The sequence below is a fragment of the Somniosus microcephalus genome, chromosome 31 (genome assembly GCF_052327205.1).
Source record: "Somniosus microcephalus isolate GS21.2 chromosome 31, FLI_Smic_1.0, whole genome shotgun sequence".
Lineage (NCBI taxonomy): Eukaryota > Metazoa > Chordata > Chondrichthyes > Squaliformes > Somniosidae > Somniosus > Somniosus microcephalus.
Window position 1 is genome coordinate 20,461,460 of NC_141017.1, and position 21,333 is coordinate 20,482,792.

Below are 21,333 nucleotides of genomic sequence, written 5' to 3' on the forward strand. Positions count from 1 at the left end.
ATGGAAACCTATTACTGTGGGACTGAGCACGCTACCAACAATGCCGATCCCATCACTAACTAACCCACCGGCAGAGTGGACTCCATACATCAAAGTTCAAACAGGGCACTGACAGAAACAGTGGTGGATTTAGGGGTGTCACCACGACCCCTTATTAACCCAACTCCTGCTGGTAGACCCATACATAGAAACATAGAAACATAGAAGATAGGAGCAGGAGTAGGCCATTCGGCCCCTCGAGCCTGCTCCGCCATTCAATGCGATCATGGCTGATCATCCAAATTCAGTACCCGGTCCCTGCTTTCTCCCCATACCCCTTGATCCCTTTAGCCTTACGAAATATATCCAACTCCTTCTTGAATATATTTAATGAATTGGCCTCTACTGCCTTCTGTGGTAGAGAATTCCACAGGTTCACCACTCTCTGGGTGAAGAAATTCCATCTCATTTCTGCCCTAAATGGCTTACCCCTTATCCTTAGACTGTGACCCCTGGTTCTGGACTCCCCGACCATCGGGAACATCCTTCCTGCATCTAGTCTGTCCAGTCCTGTCAGAATTTTATAAGTTTCAATGAGACCCCCTCTCATTCTTCTAAACTCCAGCGAGTATAAGCCCAATCGACCCAATCTCTCCTCATACGTCAACCCAATCCAACTCAATCTGGCACTATACGAACTCAAATAAATGGACTTACAGCTGACAAGGTAGCCACAAGCTGATTCATCTCGGTGTGTAAATATTTGAGTCATATCTTCAAAGAATTTATAGTTATGACCGCCTAACCAGACATGTTCGTCATTTTCTTATTTAGACTGGCTGTCTCGTGAGCTGTAAGTCATTTACTGTTGATGCCTACCAATTAACACCTTATAAACATTATAAACACTATGACCACACATTGTGCCCTTCATAGCTGTATGGGAGGTAAGTACTCCCGCCTCTGTCAGAGGGTTGTGGGTTCAAGCCCCTCTCCAGGGGCTTGAGCACAAAAATCTAGGCTGACGCTCCCGGCTGAGGGAGTGCCGCACTGTCGGAGGTGCCGTCTTTCAGATGAGACGTTAAACCCAGGCCCCGTCTGCAAGAAAAGCTTGCATTTCTATGGCGCCTTTCACAACCTCAGGATGCCCCAAAGCGCTTTCGAGAAAATTAAGCACTTTTGAAGTGTAGTCACTGTTGTAATGTAGGAAATGCGGCAGCCAATTTATGCACAGCAAGCTCCCACAAACAGCAATGTGATAATGACCAGATAATCTGTCTTTAGGTGTTGGTTGAAGGATAAATATTGGCCAGGACACCGGGGATAACTCCCCTACTCTTCTTCGAAATAGCGACAAGGCATCTTTTACGTCCACCTGAGAGAGTAGATGGGGCCTCGGTTTAACAGTTCATCTAAAAAACGGCACCTTCAACAGTGCAGCACTCCCTCAACACTGCACTGGCGTGTCAGCCTAGATTTTGTACTCAAGTCTCTGGAGTGGAACTTGAACTTATAACCTTCTGACAGACTACATGGCAAATGCAGTATAATGTGGATAAATGCGAGGTTATCCACTTTGGTGGCAAAAACAGGAAGGCAGATTATTATCTGAACGGCAATAGATTGGGAAAAGGGGAAGTGCAACAAGACCTGGGTGCCCTTGTGCACCAGTCGCTGAAGGTAAGCATGCAGGTGCAGCAGGCAGTTAAGAAGGCAAATGGTATGTTGGCCTTCATAGCGAGAGGACTCGAGTACAGGAGTAAGGATGTCTTGCTGCAGTTGTACAAGGCCTTGGTGAGGCCACACCTTGAGTATTGTGTGCAGTTTTGGTCGCCTTATCTGAGGAAGGATGCACTTGCCATGGAGGAAGTACAGCGAAGATTCACCAGACTGATACCTGGGATGGCAGGAATGACGTATGAAGAGAGATTGGGTCGATTGGGCTTGTATTCGCTAGAGTTTAGAAGAATGAGAGGGGATCTCATTAAAACTTATAAAATTCTAACAGGACTGGACAGACTAGATGCAGGAAGAATGTTTCTGATGGTAGGGGAGCCCAGAACCAGGGGTCACAGTCTAAGGATAAGGGGTAAGCCATTTAGGACAGAAATGAGGAGGAATTTCTTCACCCAGAGAGTGGTGAACCTGTGGAATTCTCTACCACAGAAGGCAGTTGAGGCCAATTCATTAAATATATTCAAGAAGGAGTTGGATATATTTCTTAAGGTTAAAGGGATCAAGGGATATGGGGAGAAGGCAGGGACAGGGTACTGAATTTGGATGATCAGCCATGATCTCATTAAATGGCGGAACAGGCTCGAGGGGCTGAATGGCCTACTCCTGCTCCTATCGTCTATGTTTCTATGACAGAGGTGAGAGTGCTTCTTCTTCTTCTTATCGTGTCCACGGACAGTCTATACATAGCCCAGCCAGAACTGGACACATTTTTGCGCCTTGTTGTTGGATTCAGCAAGATCTGCAACAGTGCAGGGTTCCTCTAATGATGGGCATTGCAGGAGATGTTGCATAGTCTGTGCCTCAGTTCCACATTCACAAGTTGTCGTGCTGGTTGAATATCCCCATTTGCTTAGTGACACCTTTGAGCAACCTACACCGGTCCTAAGTCTGTTAAGGCACTTCCAGATTGCTCAGTTGCAATTAGCTCCTGGGGGAAGGCTTTCATCAAGTAAAATTTCCATCACTGGGGGTTGTTCAAGACTGGCGAGCCGGTCTTTCCACAAGGTGATGTGGGCTTCAGATGAGGTTGATTGTAATGGAACAACACTGTTCATGAAGCTCTTCCTTGACTTTAGGTGGCTGGGTGTAGGTGTATGACAATGCAGAGGGTGCCTCTCATCTGATATTTGGCGGAGTCGCTCTTTCTTGCTGGCTACCGTTCTTCTTATATCAGGGGGAGCGATACCCGCCAGGATATATAGGCTGTTGGTGTTTGTTGGTTTTAAGCAACCTGTGATAAATCGACAGCTTGCATTCAGAACGGCATCCATCTTCTTGGCATGAGTAGACCTTTCCCATGCAGGGCAGGCGTATTCGGCAGTGGAATAGCAAAGAGCAAGTGCACTGGTTCGCAATGTTTTCGGGCTTGCTCCCCATCTTGTGTTAGTGAGCTTATTCAGGATGTTGTTTCGTGCGCTCACTTTTGCCTTTGTCTTCTCGATGTGGTTCTTGAAGGTGAGGCATCGGTCAAGGGTGACTCCTAAGTAGATAGGGTGCTCGCAATGTGTCAGTGTTGCTCCACACCAGGTTACTTTCAACTGGCGTTTGGTTTCACGGTTTCTGAGGTGGAATGCACAAACTTGCGTCTTTGTTGGGTTTGTGCGAAGGTGGTTTTCTTCATCGTAGGATTTTAGTCCCTCCAAGGCCTCAGAAAGCGTTTTCTCCACGGTGTTAAAATCAGTGCTTTGGGCAGTGGCACATAAGTCATCAGCATATATAAAACGGCGTGTGACACCGTCTATAGATTGGTCATTCATGTAGATGTTGTACAGCAGCGGTGCAAGCATGCTTCCCTGAGGAAGACCATTCTTCTGAATAAGCCACCTGCTGCGCTTCCCACCTAGTTCAACATAGAACCGGCGATTCTGAAGCATGCTTTCTAACAGCTCTGTTAAGTGAATGTCTTTTGTCATCTCTAGAACCTTGCAGAGGAGACGTCTATGGTTCACTGTATGGTATGCTGCTGACAGGTCTACAAAAACAGCACCTGTTACCATCTCTTGCTCAAAACCATCTTCGATGTGTTGTGTGAGGTTGAGCAGTTGGCTTGTTGTTGATTTGCCGGGGCGGAAACCTGCTTGCTCTGGAATGATCTTCTCATCTACAGTTGGTGCTATCCTATTGAGTATCAGGCGTTCAAACAGCTTATAGGTGTGGCAAAGCAGTGAAATTGGCCGAAAACTCTTAGGATCTGAGGGATCTTTTCCAGGCTTTAATAGTGCTATTACATGTGCCTTCTGCCAGATATTAGGTAGCATGTGTGTTGCCAGACAGTGGTTGAACAATTGTAGGAGCCACTTCTTTGCTTGCTGTCCAAAATGCTTTATCTGCTCCATTGCTATGTTGTCAAGACCAATTGCTTTCCCGTGTTTTAGACTAGATGTGCCAGTTTCCAGCTTTTCCATGGTGAATGGTCTAGTGAAGCCAGGATCATCGCTGTACTTCTTCCTATCTAGTTGTGCTCTTGGTTGTTTCTTGTTGATTTTTCCATTTAGGAGCAACTGGTGTGCAACTTGGTTAGCAGACACATTTGGATGTTGGGCAGCTTTCTTGGGATCACCTCCAAGTTTGCGTATGAGAGACCATGCCTTCTTGTTGTTTTTTGTAAGATCTGTTGTCTCTATCAAGGTGTTCCAGGTGTTTTGACGTTCTTGAGAGATACTTAACATCACCCTCTCACCGGTAGATATTGTTTCCTCTGAGAAGGGGTCAGATTCAAACATTGAGACATGCTCCCAGTAGAGTTCAGCATTCTCCTTGGTGAGACCAGGGACGTAGTGTACTCTGCAACCTCGGGGGATCGTCCTTCTAGCTGTTTTTTGGACAGCTTTTGCAAAGAGGTTGTAGTGCTCAGGTAGTGGTTTAATGCGTTTAACCTTGCGGTCAAGTGCTCGTGTGAAATCGTTCCAATCGGCCTTCTTGAAGTTGAAGCGCCTTTTGAATGGTACGACGGTTGGTAACACTGCTGCATTTACCTGGATGCCAATAGGACGGTGTTGTGTCTGTGGTATTGGGTCTGTGACAAGCTTCTTGCAGAGGCCAGCGATGTTGTTGCTGGCAATGGCAAGATCTGGATTATATCTACACTTCCAGTGGGCACTGTGGAAGGAGGCTGGCAGTTTAGGATCATGGATGAGACTAAGCTGGTTAGCATCCATCCATTCTTCGACTGCTTCTCCATCGTTGTTAGTCTCCTTGTACCCCCATTGGGTACTGTGGCTATTAAAGTCTCCAATGATGATCTGTGGTTTATTGTGCAGGTTGGGTACAGGGTTAGAGAAGCTGAAATCTGTGCCAGGTGGCTTGTACACTGAGGTCACTACTACTTTGCTCAGCTCTACGGTTAGAATTTCGATGTTGCCCTCCTCTGTTTTAGAAGTGGCTTCTACAACTGAACCAGCTCAAACAAATACAGCACTGCCATATTGTCGATGAGGTCTTTCAATAGCCAGGACCATTCCTGGTATTTTTGGGTGGTTGTTCTCACTTCCTCTATGTGTCTCCTGCAGGCAGAGGACATCACACTCCAACTCATTGCATAATGTAGCAAGGATGTTTTGTTTAGCTATAGAGAACCCTTCAACGTTAGCAGATATAACAGTCAATGCCGGTCTTGAAAAAGACCCGTGTTTCTGACATCGACGACCACTTCTGTCTTCAGGCATGATGTTGGTGCTTGATCAAATTAGCGGTACGAAATCGATGTATACACTACTTGCTGTGCGTGGTGGTGGTAGAATTGGTTGAAACAGGGCCGCGACGTGAACGTTTCTACCTTGACCCGAGAGTGCTGAATTAACTATATAGTTTTTATGTCCATTAAGTGCCGACCCAACTCTGAGAAGTGTGATAACTGATTCATCTGGTACACTTTTGTCGACACCAACAGATTCAGATTGAATGGGACCTTCCGAAGCTAAATATTTGAGCACCGTAGGAGTCTCCAGATTTGATTGAAGCCTGTGTCGAACTGGTTGATCTCAGTAGGGGAGTCCTACTCAAGGTCTTGTGAGCTTGTTGGAAAGTAGGTATGTGTCGATAATGGGTGAGGGCAGGACTGGCTTTGTTTGTGAGTCCCTACCCCCACTGCCGAGGTCAAGTGTCGCTCACCATCTATCACCAAATGGCAATCTAGGTGAGGGAGCAAGCACTTGTGGAACTGTTCTCCAACAAGAGTGACCACCTTCAGGAGAGGAAGGGAGGAGGCTGGAAAAAAGTGCATGTAAGCAAAGCGCTTTTAGCACGCCTTTTAGAATAAAGCTTCCTATTGTCTGATTAACAATCACACAGCTAAAGATTGAAACCGCGTCTAGCCGATCTGTCCTTTGGAACATTCCGCGTAAGGAGGTATCCATTCGTCCTTTTTATCTTATGTTTATTGGATGGTTTTAGGGTGGCTTGGAGGGTCAGAGGTCAGGCACTGTGTGTTATGAGGCAGCAAAAAACAGATGGGTGACTAGGCCAGAGACAAAGAACACGATGGATGCGAGGCCTCTAGAGACACAGGGACTGCTAATGAACGATTAATTTATTATTATTTATTACTGTTGTTTTATTTATTATTACTGTCTTTCTATTAGTATTTCTATTAGTATTTTTATCATTGTTATGCCATATTTATTCCAATGTTGGGAGGACTCGTAAAAATCAACATTTCATTGTGCAGTACACGCGTCTGCTGCACATATGACAAATAAAATTGAATTGAATTGAATTGAATTGCTAGGAGTAAGGGTGCATTTTTTAATGTGTATAAAGGGGGGGCGTGAAGCCTAGATTTTTAGAGTGTTCTCGGAGTGGAACTGGGCTCGCTCAAGTAAAGGCAAGTCAATCGGAGTCTGATCACCTCGGAACCTTGTAGATGTGAGCAGGTCATATCTCAATATCTTATTCACTGCGGTAACCTTTGTATTTTAACCTCATTACTTCTTGTATTACAGCTTCTTTTACAACTGTAATAAACATATATACTTTGGAACATATATACTCTCGTCTCTGAGTATGAAAGACCGAACCTAATATAACTTACTTACAGTAGCTGAATTATTCTTTAACGTTCCTTCTGAGCTTTAGTTGTTCATATTTAAAGGTTACATTTCTCACCATTAAAAATAAACCTGCCACTTTTTAAACTCTTGCCATTTTTGATCTGTCCGATACTGCACCTACAGCAGGACCTGATAAGATCTCAGCCAATTGCTTATCATTGCATTCACAGCTGGGTTCTGGTGCGATGACAGATAACCATTTACGATGCACCAACCGTATGATCTGAAGATCGGAGCTACATTGCTTACACTAAATAAACGCACAGCTGGGTTTTGTAAGGTCACAGGGAACCCTTCATTGCACATCGAAACAAAGACAAGTCTCAGAAATGCTCACATGTACAGTCGCGTTCTTTGACTAATACAAACGGCAGCACAGAAGAAGGCCCATCTGAATATACTTTGGAACAAGGCTCTCTCTAATAAGACATTAAGATACAACCTGAGCTGGTGCTAGGTCTTCAACTGAAGCTATCCATTCTAAATGTATTTGCCCCATCTTTTCCCGATTTCTTTCACATTTTTCCTTTACAAATATTTATCCGGTTCCCTTTTAAATGATTTACAGTCCGTACCTCAATGCTCACCAAGGCTTCTTTGACAGAACCTCCCAAACCCATAACCTCGACCATCGAGAAGGACAAAGGCAGTGGGTACATGGGAACCTCCAAGTTTCCCTCCAAGTTATTGCATGAGGCTCCATCTAGTGGCTTCAATTAGCCAAGACAAAGCAACCCACTTGATTGGCACCCCATCCACCACCTTAAACATTCACTCCCTCCACCACCGGCGCACCCTGGCTGCAGTGTGTACCATTTACAAGATGCACTGCAGCAACTCGCCAAGGCTTCTTCGGCAGCACCTCCCAAACCCGCGAGCTCTCCCACCTAGAAGGACAAGGGCAGCAGGTGCATGGGAGCACCACCACCTCCAAGTTCCCCTCCAAGTCACACATCATCCTGACTTGGAAGTATATCGCCGATCCTTCATCGTGGCTGGGTCAAAATCCTGGAACTCCCTCCCTAACAGCACTGTGGGAGTACCCTCACCACACGGACTGCAGCGGTTTAAGAAGGCGGCGGCTCACCACCACCTTCTCAAGGGCAATGGGGGATGGGCAATAAATGCCGGCCTTGCCAGGGATGCCCCTAACCCGAGAATAATTTTCTTTTAAACTCACTTGTTCAAGAATTCAACATTCCTATAACCCCTTGTGTGAAAAGAAATCTCTCAATATTCCCCTTTCTTCTAGTGGTAATTCTGAATCTATTGGTTATTACTGATTCAGTAATCAGTAAAAAAAATCCTTCACTATTTACCTTCTCAAAAACTTTCATTGTTTTGAAAACTTTTATTTGATCCTCACTCACCCTTCTCTATTCCAATGAGAAAGCTTCAATTTTATAAGCCATTCCTCAAAAATTGAAGTTTTTTTTTAGATGTACCAGCAGGTAATGTGATTTGGACTATGAGCACCAAACTAAAGGAAATAGGTTCACAGTTAACTAGCCTCAATGAGACTCGAACTTAGAAGAAACTCCCCCCTCCCCCCTCCCCCCAACATCCCCCCCTCCCCCCCACAACCTCAACACAATGGTGGATGCTAAGATGATTAACCTCTCTAAAAAAAGAGCTGTTTGGCAATGAGATTGGAGGCTACAATGATAGACATAGACTGAGATGGTCAGATACCTCACAGTTGCTATGCCACATTGCTGCTTGTGGGAGCTTGCTGTGCGCAAATTGGCTGGTGTATTTCCTACATTTCAACAGTGACTACACTTCAAAGGTATTTAATTGGCTGTAAAGCACTTTGGGACGTCCTGAGGTGGGGAAAGGCGCTATAGAAATGCAAGTTCTTTTTTCCTTTAACCGAGATTCATTAGGATTTCAAAATACATGGATTGAAATCATGCAGGGTGATAGTAGTTCAAATCCAAAACTCTGCTGCCCGTAACCTAACCTGCACCTAGTCCCGTTCACCCAGCACCCCTGTGTTAGCCGACCTACATTGACTCCCGGTCCAGCAATGCCTCAATTTTAAAATTCTCATCCTTGTGTTCAAATCCCTCCACGGCCTCGCCCCTCCCTATCTCTGTAACCACCTCCAGCCCTACCACCTATCCGAGACCTCTGTACTCCTCCAATTCTGGCCTCTTGTGCCATCCCTGATGTCCATTGTTCCACCATTGGCGGCCGTGCCAAGGCCCTAAGCTCTGGAATTCCCTCTCTAGACCTCTCCTCTCTCCTCCTTTAAGACGCTCCTTAAAACCTACCCCTTTGACCAAGCTTTTGCTCACCTGTCCTAATATCTCCTTATGTGGCTCGGTGTCATATTTTGTTTGGTAACGCTCCTGTGAAGCACCTTGGGTCGTTTTACTATGTTAAAGGCACTAGATCAATTCAAGTTGTTGTTGTTGTTCATTCAACACGGGGGATTTCACCTAGGACCTTCCTATAGTGCAGTCCCACACTGGGCAGTAAATTTAATAGCCGAACCATTAGGAGAGCTTGCTAAATAACAACAGAAAATGCTGGAAACACTCAGCAGGCCAGGCAACATCCGTGGAGAGAGAAATAGAGTCAACGTTTCAGGTCGAAACCTTTCGTCAGAACTGAAAAAGCAGGAAATGAAACAGATTAAAAGGCCAGTTTGGGGGCTGGGAAATGGGGATGAAAGAACAAAAGAGAAGTGAAGAGACATTAAGAGGTATTCAAAACCAGACGAGATGGTGATAGGACTAGTGGAGACAAAAGACGGCTCTAGATTAGATGTGAAATGCGCTGGCAGAATGGGAGACAGCTGCCATGTGGGAGAGAAAAAAAAGGGGGGGGGGAGGCCAAAACAAAGGTGTGGATAAAAAATATAAGTAAAAATGTAATGGGGGCCGAGGTTATGATCTGAAATTGTTGAACTCGATATGAGAGCTTGCTAGTTTCTTTTCATTGAGTTTATCGCTAGAGATTATGTGCAACAACAGCTGTTCAACACTGAGTCACAGACTGTCATTTAATCTTGGATACCCACCGGCTTTCCTGAAATGCTACCATACGGTGATATTGAAATGTAGATTATGACAGAGAATGTGGCGGTCAGATGAAGACAGCTCCTCGCCAATGCACCAGCTGATGGGTTTACATCATTCAGCTCAGGTGCTGCAAATTCTCAAAAGCCTTTTGCACTTTAACCTACCACAAAAACACACAGCGACAAAGAGCGGTCAATGGTACTCACCAAACATAGGCCTTCTGCAGCATAGGCATGTATTTCAGAGCCACAGACAGCGAGAGCACAATCTGAGAGACACAAACAGGAAATCGAACACAAACCCTCAACCTCCATCACCCAGAAGGACAAGGTCAAAAGGCACATGGGAACATCATCAGTTCCGAGTTCCCCTCCAAGTCACACACCATCCCGACTTGGACATATGTCAGCTGTTCCTTCAGTGTCACTGGGTCAAAATCCTGGAACTCTCTATCTAACAGCTTTGTGGACTGCAGCGGTTCAAGAAGGCGGCTCACCACCTTCTCACGGACAATGTAGAAAGGGAGTGGGGTGGGGTATTTGGTTTTGGGGTTATTGTCTGGCCAGTCAGGCGTATCTGAGCTGCTCCAGGCCCCATATGGTTTCGAATTGCTTCCCTTTCTGGTTCTGATCACCGGACTTATTTCAGTAGCGATATAGGTAAAACGAGACTCGTGGTTGGGTGCAAAGAAGACCAACGTTTATTAAAAATAAAGAATAAATTGCTATACAGTGAAAATAATTATGAATACAGCACACTTGCACACTTTACTTAACGGGGAGGAGCGAAAACAGACACATTGAGGGAAAATTGACTAAAAATGACAATTTAACAAAATTCCCCCTTAATTCCCACCCCTTATACCAATCTAGGTTGCCTTGTAATGGGCCAGAAAGTTTATGCTCATGAGTAAACGCCTGCTCCATGCCCCTGCGACCTGCCTTGAATTCTTCACCGCCCCGAAGTAGAGATACCCCAGTAATTCAAAAGTAACTGCTGGTATTCCACTTCTTTGGGTGGGCTGCTGAGCTGTTCCTCTGGTAAGCAGGGCACTGGAGGTGAGGTGGCAGAGAGAGAGAGAATGGCTTCCTGAGGGGCTATCTTTATACCCCATTTGGGAGCCCTTATCTTCGCGCCCAAATCTGGATGTATCCGGGGTACACAAAAGGGACCAATCTGTCCCCATTGACCGTAATGGGTTTGAATGCGTTTCCCATTCGTTTAATTGGTTTAAAATGTCCCACTGATTTCTCAAGTGCTGGACAAACAAATCCTTAAGTGTTCGGTAAACAGTACTCAAGTGTTTTGTAAACAATCCATTGTCCTGTGGCTGCAGTCCCACCGCAATTAATTGACAGCTTCAAGTGCTTAATCCCTTGAGTCAAAACTGCTGAGAGCTTGTAAACAAACAATCCTTTGTTCGATGTTGAACTTCCTAAACCGCAGTTGGTTGACAGTTTAAGTACCTCAAGTACTTCAGAAGCTGGTATTTTTTCAAAATCCTGTGTCAGCCAGTGATGGGAGATATTCAGACAGGCTGTCTTTCTCTTTTGCCATGAGGCCTGGCAGCCATCTTTGATGCCCTGGGTTTTTAAGGTACATTCCAACCAGGTTTTCTTTAATCAAATAACCTTCGGGGGCTGTCGAAATTTTCCGAAATTTTGCGAACCTTACAACGACAAGGGATGGGCAATAAATGCCAGCCTTGCCAGCGATGCCCACATCCCAAGATGAACATTAAAAAAAATAATGGGGCAGAAATTCCTCCCCAAACGCGTGAGTACGGAAGGGGTACTCACGCGTCTGGCCGGAGGAAATGCCAGTTTTCAGCATGCACAGCGCATGCGCTGAAAACCGGCATTTCCTCTCCTCTCACCCAAGAGTTGAAGAGGCTAGCACGTGCGCTGTAGGGGGCAGCGCGTGCGTCTTGGATTTCCTCTGTTTTGGGGGATTTGCACATGTGTAAAGGCCTCCGGTCTTTACGCTTGTAAAAAGCACACGTAAGTATTTATTTTTACAGGTAAGTGGTGTTTTAGTGCAATTTAGAAATTTTTTTTCCACAGGTTTATTATTTTAAAGAATCTACAATAAGGTTAAGTTTACTTTTAGACCCTTTTTACTAAAAATTTATTTTTTTCAAAAAAAAAATTATTGTTTAAATTATTTTTTAAAACTTATTTATACTTAATTTAATGATTGGGATGTTTTTTAAAATTTTATTTAAAGTTTAAGTAGTGTTTTGGGGTGCAGTACTTCTCATGAGTTTGACAGTTCTTACTCTCAAACTTATGAATGAAGTTTCCCCTCCCCTGATTGGCTGAACAGTGCTCACCTGATCCCAGCCGGCACATCGCACTAACTACGCCGCTGGGTCAGGTTAGCACAGCGCGCCGACATCAGAACCTGGCCACTGAAAGGAAATCCACTGCGGGCCAGGTTTCAGATGTCGGCGCGCAGGGTGAGCGCACATCGGGGGCTTGCACGCGCGGCAAGCCCCCGACACCAAGTTCTGGGCCAATATTACGAGTGAAACCAGGTTTGCCACTCTATTTACTTCATCGCACCTAATCAACATATCCTTCTATTCCTTTCTCCCTCATATGTTTATTTAGCTTCCCCTTAAATGCATCTCTGCTATTCACCTCAACCACTCCCTGTGGTAGCGAGTTCCACATTCTAACCACTCTCTGGGTAAAGAAGTTTCTCCTGAATTCCCTACTGGATTTATTGCTGACGATCTTCTGTTTAAGGGCCCTAGTTTTGGTCTCCCCCCGACGTTGGACCACCTTCTCTGTGTCTACCCTATTGAAACCCTTCATAATTTTAAAGCCCTCTATTAGGTCACCTCTCAGTCTTCTCTTTGCTCGAGGACAGAGCCCGGGGCCAATGCAGTTTGGCAATCTCACTCATTAGGGATACAGGAATGTTGATGCGGAGATTGGAAAGAAACATCACAATGGTACAACATTACATGCTTTTGGTGGGTGAGGGGGGTTGGTGCAGGGGGACAGAAGGAGCTTCCAATGCGGAGAAATACTCGGGAGCACTGACATGGCTTATCTTGATGAGCAGATACAATGTACAGTCAGCGGTGCAATTTGCCTCTCGGTGTCCTCAATGCAAAGTGAACTCTCCGATGTTGGATTACTCAGGTGGCGGATTCTAACTGAGCCTCTTCCTTTGCCTCCAGTGTTGTTGCTCTGCACACTTGTGGATCGGTGTTTGGCTGCCTCGATTCCCTGCTCACCTGGGGACAAAAATGGACACTGTGTAGGTAAGGTAACAATCATTGGTGCGCAATAGACTTTGGCAGATAAAACGTTTCAGTATGCCTTCCTTCCCTGTTTAACAGTGACTGGGGGAAGTGTAAGCGGTCAAATCATTCTGGAAGGGAAACGGGAAGCTTCCTCTGAGGGTCAGTTCCAAATATATAGCACACCTCTCATTTGGGTACAGTCCAGGGTGGCACTGTTGGACAATCCCGATTCTTTTAATAACAGATTTGTGGAAACTCGAGACAGTAATATGTCTGGCAATTAACTCCATTTTTATTGGTTCAAGGCATTCAGCTTAAGACCACACATAGAGCAGTGCACGCAGCCCAACGTTCACAAACTCACGCGTAAAGAACTCCCCGGGAGTCGCGAGCGTTTGCCTGTCCAGGTTCCTGGGGCTTCGCCTTGCAGGTAGCTTAAGTTCCTACCTGAGTGTTGCTTTGCAGCCCTCAGCTGTACTGTCTTAGCATAGAAACATAGAAACTAGGAGCAGGAGTAGGCCATTCGGCCCTTCGAGCCTGCTCCGCCATTCAACGAGATCATGGCTGATCATCCAAACCCTAGCACCCAGTCCCTACACCGACAGCCATCCCACCCAAGCCCTATCCCCGTAACCCCACATATTTAATCCCTCCTAACACTAAGGGCCAATTTTTATCATGGCCAATCAACCTAACCCGCACATCTTTGGACTGTGGGAGGAAACCGGAGCACCCGGAGGAAACCCACGCAAACACGGGGAGAATGTGCAAACTCCACACAGACAGTCACCCGAGGCAAACAAGCATCCTCATCATTAACTAGCATGTTAGCTTCTTCTTGCTGAGTAGTAATGCTACCTTCCAGCTCTAATGTTATCGCCCAATTCCAATGTAATCTCAGCAGCCTTTGTGGCTGATCTTCGCTCTTCCTGAACTATGGCTTTACTCATGAGAGTCATTGTGATCAGAGATAGGATCTGCAAGCGCACAGCTTAAATCAACTCTGATCTACTCATATTATTTAACCATAGAGAACTGCGTTCAGTTCTGGGCCCCGCACCTCGGGAAGGGTATATGGGCCTTGGGTGGAGTACAGCGTAGATTCACCAGAATGATACCGGGGCTAAAAAGGTTAGATTATGAGGGCAGGTTGCATAGACTAGCCTTGTATTCCCTTGAGTAAAAATGTTTACGGGGTGATCTAATTGAGGTGTTTAAGATGATTAAAGGATTTGATCAGGTAGAGAGAGAGAAACTATTTCCTCTGGTGGGGGGAGTCCAGAACAAGGGGGCATCACCTTAAAATTAGAGCCAGACCATTCAGGGGTGATGTCAGGAAGCACTTCTTCACACAAAGGGTAGTGGAAATCGGGAACTCTCTCCTCCAGAAAGCTGGGTATCAATTGAAACTTTCAAAATTGAGATTGATAGACTTTTGTTAGGTGGGGGTATCAAGGGTTATGGAGCCAAGACGGGTAAATGGAGTTAAGATACAGACCAGCCGTGATCTAATTGAATGGTGGAACAGGCTTGATGGGCTGAATGGCCTCCTCCTGTTCCTATAATTCCTCCATTTAGATGTTCTGTCTTTGCCCCGTATTAAAGGCAAAGTAAAAACATATCGATATTCTTGCACCCGTGGCTGAGGGAGTCTGAGTCGATAGCACAGTTCTGGTTCTGATGCCTTTGAACCACTGTTCGGGCCTCATTAATCAATAATGAGCTGGTAGACCCTGGCTACCACAATGGCGTCTCCACGGTCACAGGCTATCGGAAGAGACGTGCACTGTGGTAAATAGGGAATGCTGAAATGATGGTTTTATTTGCATATCAAATACACGTGTGGTGCAGGATATACACCACGATCTAAGTAGACTAGACTTTAGCTGAGAGTCAGGTTGAGTATCATATCTAGCCTACATTATGAGGTTGAACCGATACGTATTTATGATTTACAGGACAGATTGAAGCATCTGGTCTCGCAATGGAGTTCCAGGAAACTCTTGTTTAAACGGCACCTAAATATCCGGAATTCTCTATTAACTGGCAAAATTCATACTCCGAAAACACCTCAATAACCGGCAATGTTGCCGAGTCCGAGTCTCCCGCGGTGGCCGAGTTAGTCAGTGGGGGCAGTTCTCCAAACTGCCACTACTCGGCTTCTTGGCACTGTCAGAAGTCCGAACACCTCAATAACAGGAGTCTGACTTTTTGTTTGTTAAAAATAGCCTCGGTAGATAACCCTCTCCGTCATCCGGAATTTTTAATCAACCAGCAACACGCCGGTCCCGTCGGTGCCGGATACCAGAGAGTTTCCTGTATATATTTCCCCCCAAATTGTTTTCTTTTCCGATACTAAAGAGGTTGATTCTCGCTGGGGGGGCAACTCCAGAAACACTGGCAGCCTCCTGTTACCTGGTCAAGTGCCAACTCCTCATGTGCGAGTCCTGACTCCCATCACACACACACACACACATACACACACACACACACACACACACACACTCAACCAGGGGGTCACTGGGCAATAATCCAGAGCATGACTCCTGAAGGATGCTCTGTTGTCCTACTCCCGAGCTCAGTGGCACTGGCACCAGTCATAGCATGCCACTGCTAGCCACCTGTGATCAGATAACTTGGTGAAACAGACCAGATGTCATACTGTGTACTTACTGTGCGGTGCAGCTACCCAAATGAATCATTGGGGAATGTAGGAGGCATAAGTATGTTTTTATAAAGAATTCATCATGTACCCTCATCTATGTAAAGTAAATAGAACGCGTGAGATTAAATCTGCTGATGGAGCGTGCACTTCAAGCCTTGTTAAAAACTTTAGAGCTCTGAAATAAACTGGAGGTTCAACACTGAAACTAGCTCAGCTGTGGCTCAGTGGGCGGCACTCTCACCCTCGAAGGTTGTGGGTTCAAATCTCACTCCAGACACCTAAGCACAAAATCTATGCTGATGCTCCAGTGTAGTACTGAGGGAGTGCTGCACTGTTGGAAGTGCCAATTTTTGGAGGAGATGTTAAACCAAGGTCCTGTCTGCCCTCTTGGGTGGATGTAATCTATCCCATGGCACTATGTTGAAGAAGAGCAGGTGAGTTCTCCCCAGTGTCCTGGGCCAATATTTATCCCTCAACTAACATCACTATAACAGATGATCTGGTCATTATCACATTGCTGTTTATGAAACTTATAAAATTCTGACAGGACTGGACAGACTAGATGCAGGAAGAATGTTTCCGATGGTCGGGGAGTCCAGAACCAGGGGTCACAGTCTAAGGATAAGGGGTAAGCCATTTAGGGCAGAAATGAGGAGGAATTTCTTCACCCAGAGAGTGGTGAACCTGTGGAATTCTCTACCACAGAAGGCAGTAGAGGCCAATTCATTAAATATATTCAAGAAGGAGTTGGATATATTTCTCAAGGCTAGCGGGATCAAGAGGTATGGGGAGAAAGCAGGGACAGGGTACTGAATTTGGATGATCAGCCAGAGAGTTTCCTGTATATGTTTCCCCCCAAAATGTTTTCTTTTCTGATACTAAAGAGGCTGATTCTCTCTGGGGGGCAACTCCAGAAACACTGGCAGCCTCCTGTTACCTGGTCAAGTGCCAACTCCTCATGTGCGAGTCCTGACTCCCATCACACACACACACACACACATACACACACACACACACACACACACACACTCAACCAGGGGGCCACTGGGCAATAATCCAGAACATGACTCCTGAAGGATGCTCTGTTGTCCCACTCCCGAGCTCAGTGGCACTGGCACCAGTCATAGCATGCCACTGCTAGCCACCTGTGATCAGATAACTTGGTGAAACAGACCAGATGTCATACTGTGTACTTACTGTGCGGTGCAGCTACCCAAATGAATCATTGGGGAATGTAGGAGGCATAAGTATGTTTTTATAAAGAATTCATCATGTACCCTCATCTATGTAAAGTAAATAGAACGCGTGAGATTAAATCTGCTGATGGAGCGTGCACTTCAAGCCTTGTTAAAAACTTTAGAGCTCTGAAATAAACTGGAGGTTCAACACTGAAACTAGCTCAGCTGTGGCTCAGTGGGCGGCACTCTCACCCTCGAAGGTTGTGGGTTCAAATCCCACTCCAGACACCTAAGCACAAAATCTATGCTGATGCTCCAGTGTAGTACTGAGGGAGTGCTGCACTGTTGGAAGTGCCAATTTTTGGAGGAGATGTTAAACCAAGGTCCTGTCTGCCCTCTTGGGTGGATGTAATCTATCCCATGGCACTATGTTGAAGAAGAGCAGGTGAGTTCTCCCCAGTGTCCTGGGCCAATATTTATCCCTCAACTAACATCACTATAACAGATGATCTGGTCATTATCACATTGCTGTTTATGAAACTTATAAAATTCTGACAGGACTGGACAGACTAGATGCAGGAAGAATGTTTCCGATGGTCGGGGAGTCCAGAACCAGGGGTCACAGTCTAAGGATAAGGGGTAAGCCATTTAGGACAGAAATGAGGAGGAATTTCTTCACCCAGAGAGTGGTGAACCTGTGGAATTCTCTACCACAGAAGGCAGTAGAGGCCAATTCATTAAATATATTCAAGAAGGAGTTGGATATATTTCTCAAGGCTAGCGGGATCAAGAGGTATGGGGAGAAAGCAGGGACAGGGTACTGAATTTGGATGATCAGCCATGATCGTATTGAATGGCGGAGCAGGCTCGAGGGGCCGAATGGCCTACTCCTGCTCCTATCTTCTATGTTTCTATGCTGTGCGCAAATTGGCTGCCGTGTTGCCGACATTGCAACAGTGACTACACGTCAAAAAGTACTTCATTGGATCTAAATTGCTTTGGGACGTACTGAAGTTGTGAAAGGCGCTATATAAATGTCTTTCATTCCCAGATAGGGTGCCCTTTCGGCATTTAAGTTACAACTCAGACTGGTCCGAATCACAATAAACCAGATCGGAAAAAGTACTGGAAACATGTGGTGAGAGGCGTCTTCAGATCGTAGTGAAGTGCCGCCTTCTCCCTTCAAACATGCACATTACTGAGAGAGTGAATGAGAGCGCATGAGGCAGAGAGAGGAGAGGGACAAAGGGAATGTGCGAGACAGAGAATTTGAGAGCGTGTGTGTGAGAGACAGAGAGGCCAGGGTTTCCTACTGCTGTGACCTCAGCCCCCAATTTCCTGCCCATTCACTATAATGGTTGTGAAATTATGGGCTGGCAAGCACAAAAGTGGAAAACCCCTGCCAGTGTGCAAGAGAGACACAGAGAGTGTGCAGACACACATGTAGCAATGCTGCAGAACTGAATGTGCAAATAGAAATGTCCAAAATGTGATATTAATCAGTGTGGTTGGATAATTATATTAAACAGCGTGTAAGAATGAGCGCACATATGTACATGTTCATATTACAAAGACGGGGTAAGCGTGGAGATATACTCTTAAGATTACAGTAAGTAAAAATATATTAGGCGGTGTGCATGCAGGGTATTTGTATTACGTTGTGTGTGTGTTGGAGACAAAAAGAAAGACCTGCATTTATATAGCGCCTTTCACAACCACCAAAACACTTTACAGCCAATGAAGTATAGTCACTGTTCTAATGTAGGAAACGTGGCAGCCAATTTGCGCACAGCAAGCTCCCACAAACAGCAATGTCATAATGACCAGATAATGTGTTTTAGTGATGTTGATTGAAGGATAAATATTGGCCAGGACACTGGGGATAACTCTCCTCTTCTTTGAAATAGTGGCCGCGGGATCTTTTACATCCACCTGAGAGAGCAGGCGGGGCCTCGGTTTAACGTCTCATCCGAAAGACGGCACCTCTGACAGTGCGGCACTCCCTCAGTACTGCACTGGAAGCGTCAGCCTAGATTTTTGTGTTCAAGTCTCTGGAGTGGGGCTTGAATCCACAACTCGGAGGTGAGGGTGCTGCCCACTGAGCCACGGCTGACACATAATTAAGTATTATATAAGTTGGGGTGGTTATGGTAGACTCTTTTGTTCCCTCGGTGGTTGTTATTACTTCACTGCTCAATATAGAACAGAGCTAAACAGACCAGGTATTGTCCTGAACTCAACTGGGAGACGTTACAATTGTCTGAATTTAACCAAGGGTTCTCATTGTTATGCAGTGACACCTGCTGGAAAGAACATGTTTGAGGGCATTGGGTTGAAGGCAGAATTGGGCTGGTCTCCACAGTCAAACAGCCCAGTGACACTCACTATCTAGGGGGAGGTGCATAATGGAGAATAATGACCATTGAAACATAGAAACATAGAAAATAGGAGCAGGAGTAGGCCATTCGGCCCCTCGAGCCTGCTCCGCCATTCAATGCGATCATAGCTGATCATCCACATTCAGTACCCTGTCCCTGCTTTCTCCCCATACCCCTTGATCCCGCTAGCTTTAAGAAATATATCCAACTCCTTCTTGAATATATTTAATGAATTGGCCTCCACTGCCTTCTGTGGTAGAGAATTCCACAGGTTCACCAGTCTCTGGGTGAAGAAATTCCTCCTTATCTCAGTCCTAAATGGCTTACCCCTTATCCTTAGACTGTGACCCCTGGTTCTGGACTCCCCGGCCATCAGGAACATCCTTCCTGCATCTAGTCTGTCCAGTCCTAGTCTGGACCATGGAATGCTCCAGCAGAAGCCGGTACCGTCAGGAGAGGAGGCGGGTGGAGAGATCTGGTAAAAAGAAAAGACACTCGTGATCCTCTCAAACATGATCAGGTGTCACTGAGTTTAATGGGATGGAAGCTTTCCTCTGCATCTCACTGTTGTCACGCCTGAACCGGGAATTCTTGATGCTTACACTTGGTTGTTTGAAATGGAAACGGTTCCACTTTGGGCCCTAACCTTGGTGAACCTGAAACTATACTTTAAAGAACAGAACATCTAACACTATGGTTAATGGTTGGCCGAATTGTTGAGTCACTCGTAGCATCTCAGGTTGAAGTTATTGCATGAGGCTCCATCTAGTGGCTTCAATAAGCCAAGACAAAGCAGCCCGCTTGATTGGCACCCCGTCCACCACCTTAAACATTCACTCCCTCCACCACCGGCGTACTGTGGCTGCAGTGTGTACCATCTACAAGATGCACTGCAGCAACTCGCCAAGGCTTCTTCGACAGCATCTCCCAAACCCGCGACCTCTTCCACCTAGAAGGACAAGGGCAGCAGGTGCATGGGAACACCACCACCTCCAAGTTCCCCTCCAAGTCACACACACCATCCTGACTTGGAAGTATATCGCCGATCCTTCATCGTCACTTGGTACAGAATCCTGGAACTCCCTGCCTAACAGCACTGCAGTGGTTCAAGAAGACGGCTCACCACCACCTTCTCGAGGGCAACTAGGGATGGGCACTAAATGCTGGCCTTGCCAGCGCCGCCCACATCCCATGAACGAATAAAAAAAAATATAAGAGCCACTTCTATCAACTGCAATGAACCCAAAGCCATCGGGGAAATGTTGGTACAAGAGCACAGCCCTGCTCCTCTCACCACACGGTGACTCAGTGGCTCACTCACCCCACAAAAGCGGCTGTCATGGTGGTCGAGAATTTCAATACCCCCTCGGTGGCATCTGACCTTTGTCCTTTTCCTTAGGCTGACCTGGAGATGACGCTGGTAACAGTGTGGGGCAGAGTGGCCACACGACCAACGTCACAAACATGTTCCTTCCTTCACATCTACTAAATGGTACCTTACCCGCTCAGATACATTGAACAAAAAATCCCACAGGGGATTACAGGAACATAGAATGATACAGCACAGAAGGAGGCCATTCCGTCCATCCTGCCTGTGCCCGCTCTTTGAAAGAGCTCTCCAATTAGACCCACTCCCCCTGCTTTTCCCCATAGCCCTGCACATGTTTTCCCTTCAAGTATTTATCCAATTCTCTTTTGAATGTCACTATTGAAGGGTTATCCCTGCACATTTTTCCTTTTCAAGTAGAGATCCAATTCCTTTTTGAAACTTACTATTAAATCTGCTTCCACCACCCTTTCAGGCAGTGCATTCCAGATCGTACAAACACGTAAAACAAATTCTCCTCCTCTCACTCCTGATTCTTCTGCCAATTATTTTAAATCTGCGTCCTTATATGTTCATGATAGGGGAATTATTATATAAATTTAAGATGCTCCACCCATAATTCTAGTAAACATTGTTTTTTTTTACATTTATAGATCAGAGTTACAGTATCAACATGTTAACAAAATTCCCCTCTACTTCCCCGGCATTCCCTAGTGTGGAACGGAGCCCCATCAGA

The 21,333-nt window shown here is 45.8% G+C and overlaps 1 protein-coding gene across 2 annotated transcripts in view; it reads left to right on the plus strand.

The window, feature by feature from the left end:
• LOC147097612 (adhesion G protein-coupled receptor E3-like) overlaps nt 1–21,333 on the plus strand; it is a 76,499-nt gene that overhangs the window by 14,516 nt on the left and 40,650 nt on the right. For both annotated transcript variants that reach the window (XM_085971583.1, XM_085971582.1), the window contains exon 2: nt 12,984–13,067. In XM_085971583.1, the coding sequence (XP_085827709.1) occupies nt 12,984–13,067 (84 nt within the window). The remainder of the gene's footprint in view (nt 1–12,983; nt 13,068–21,333) is intronic.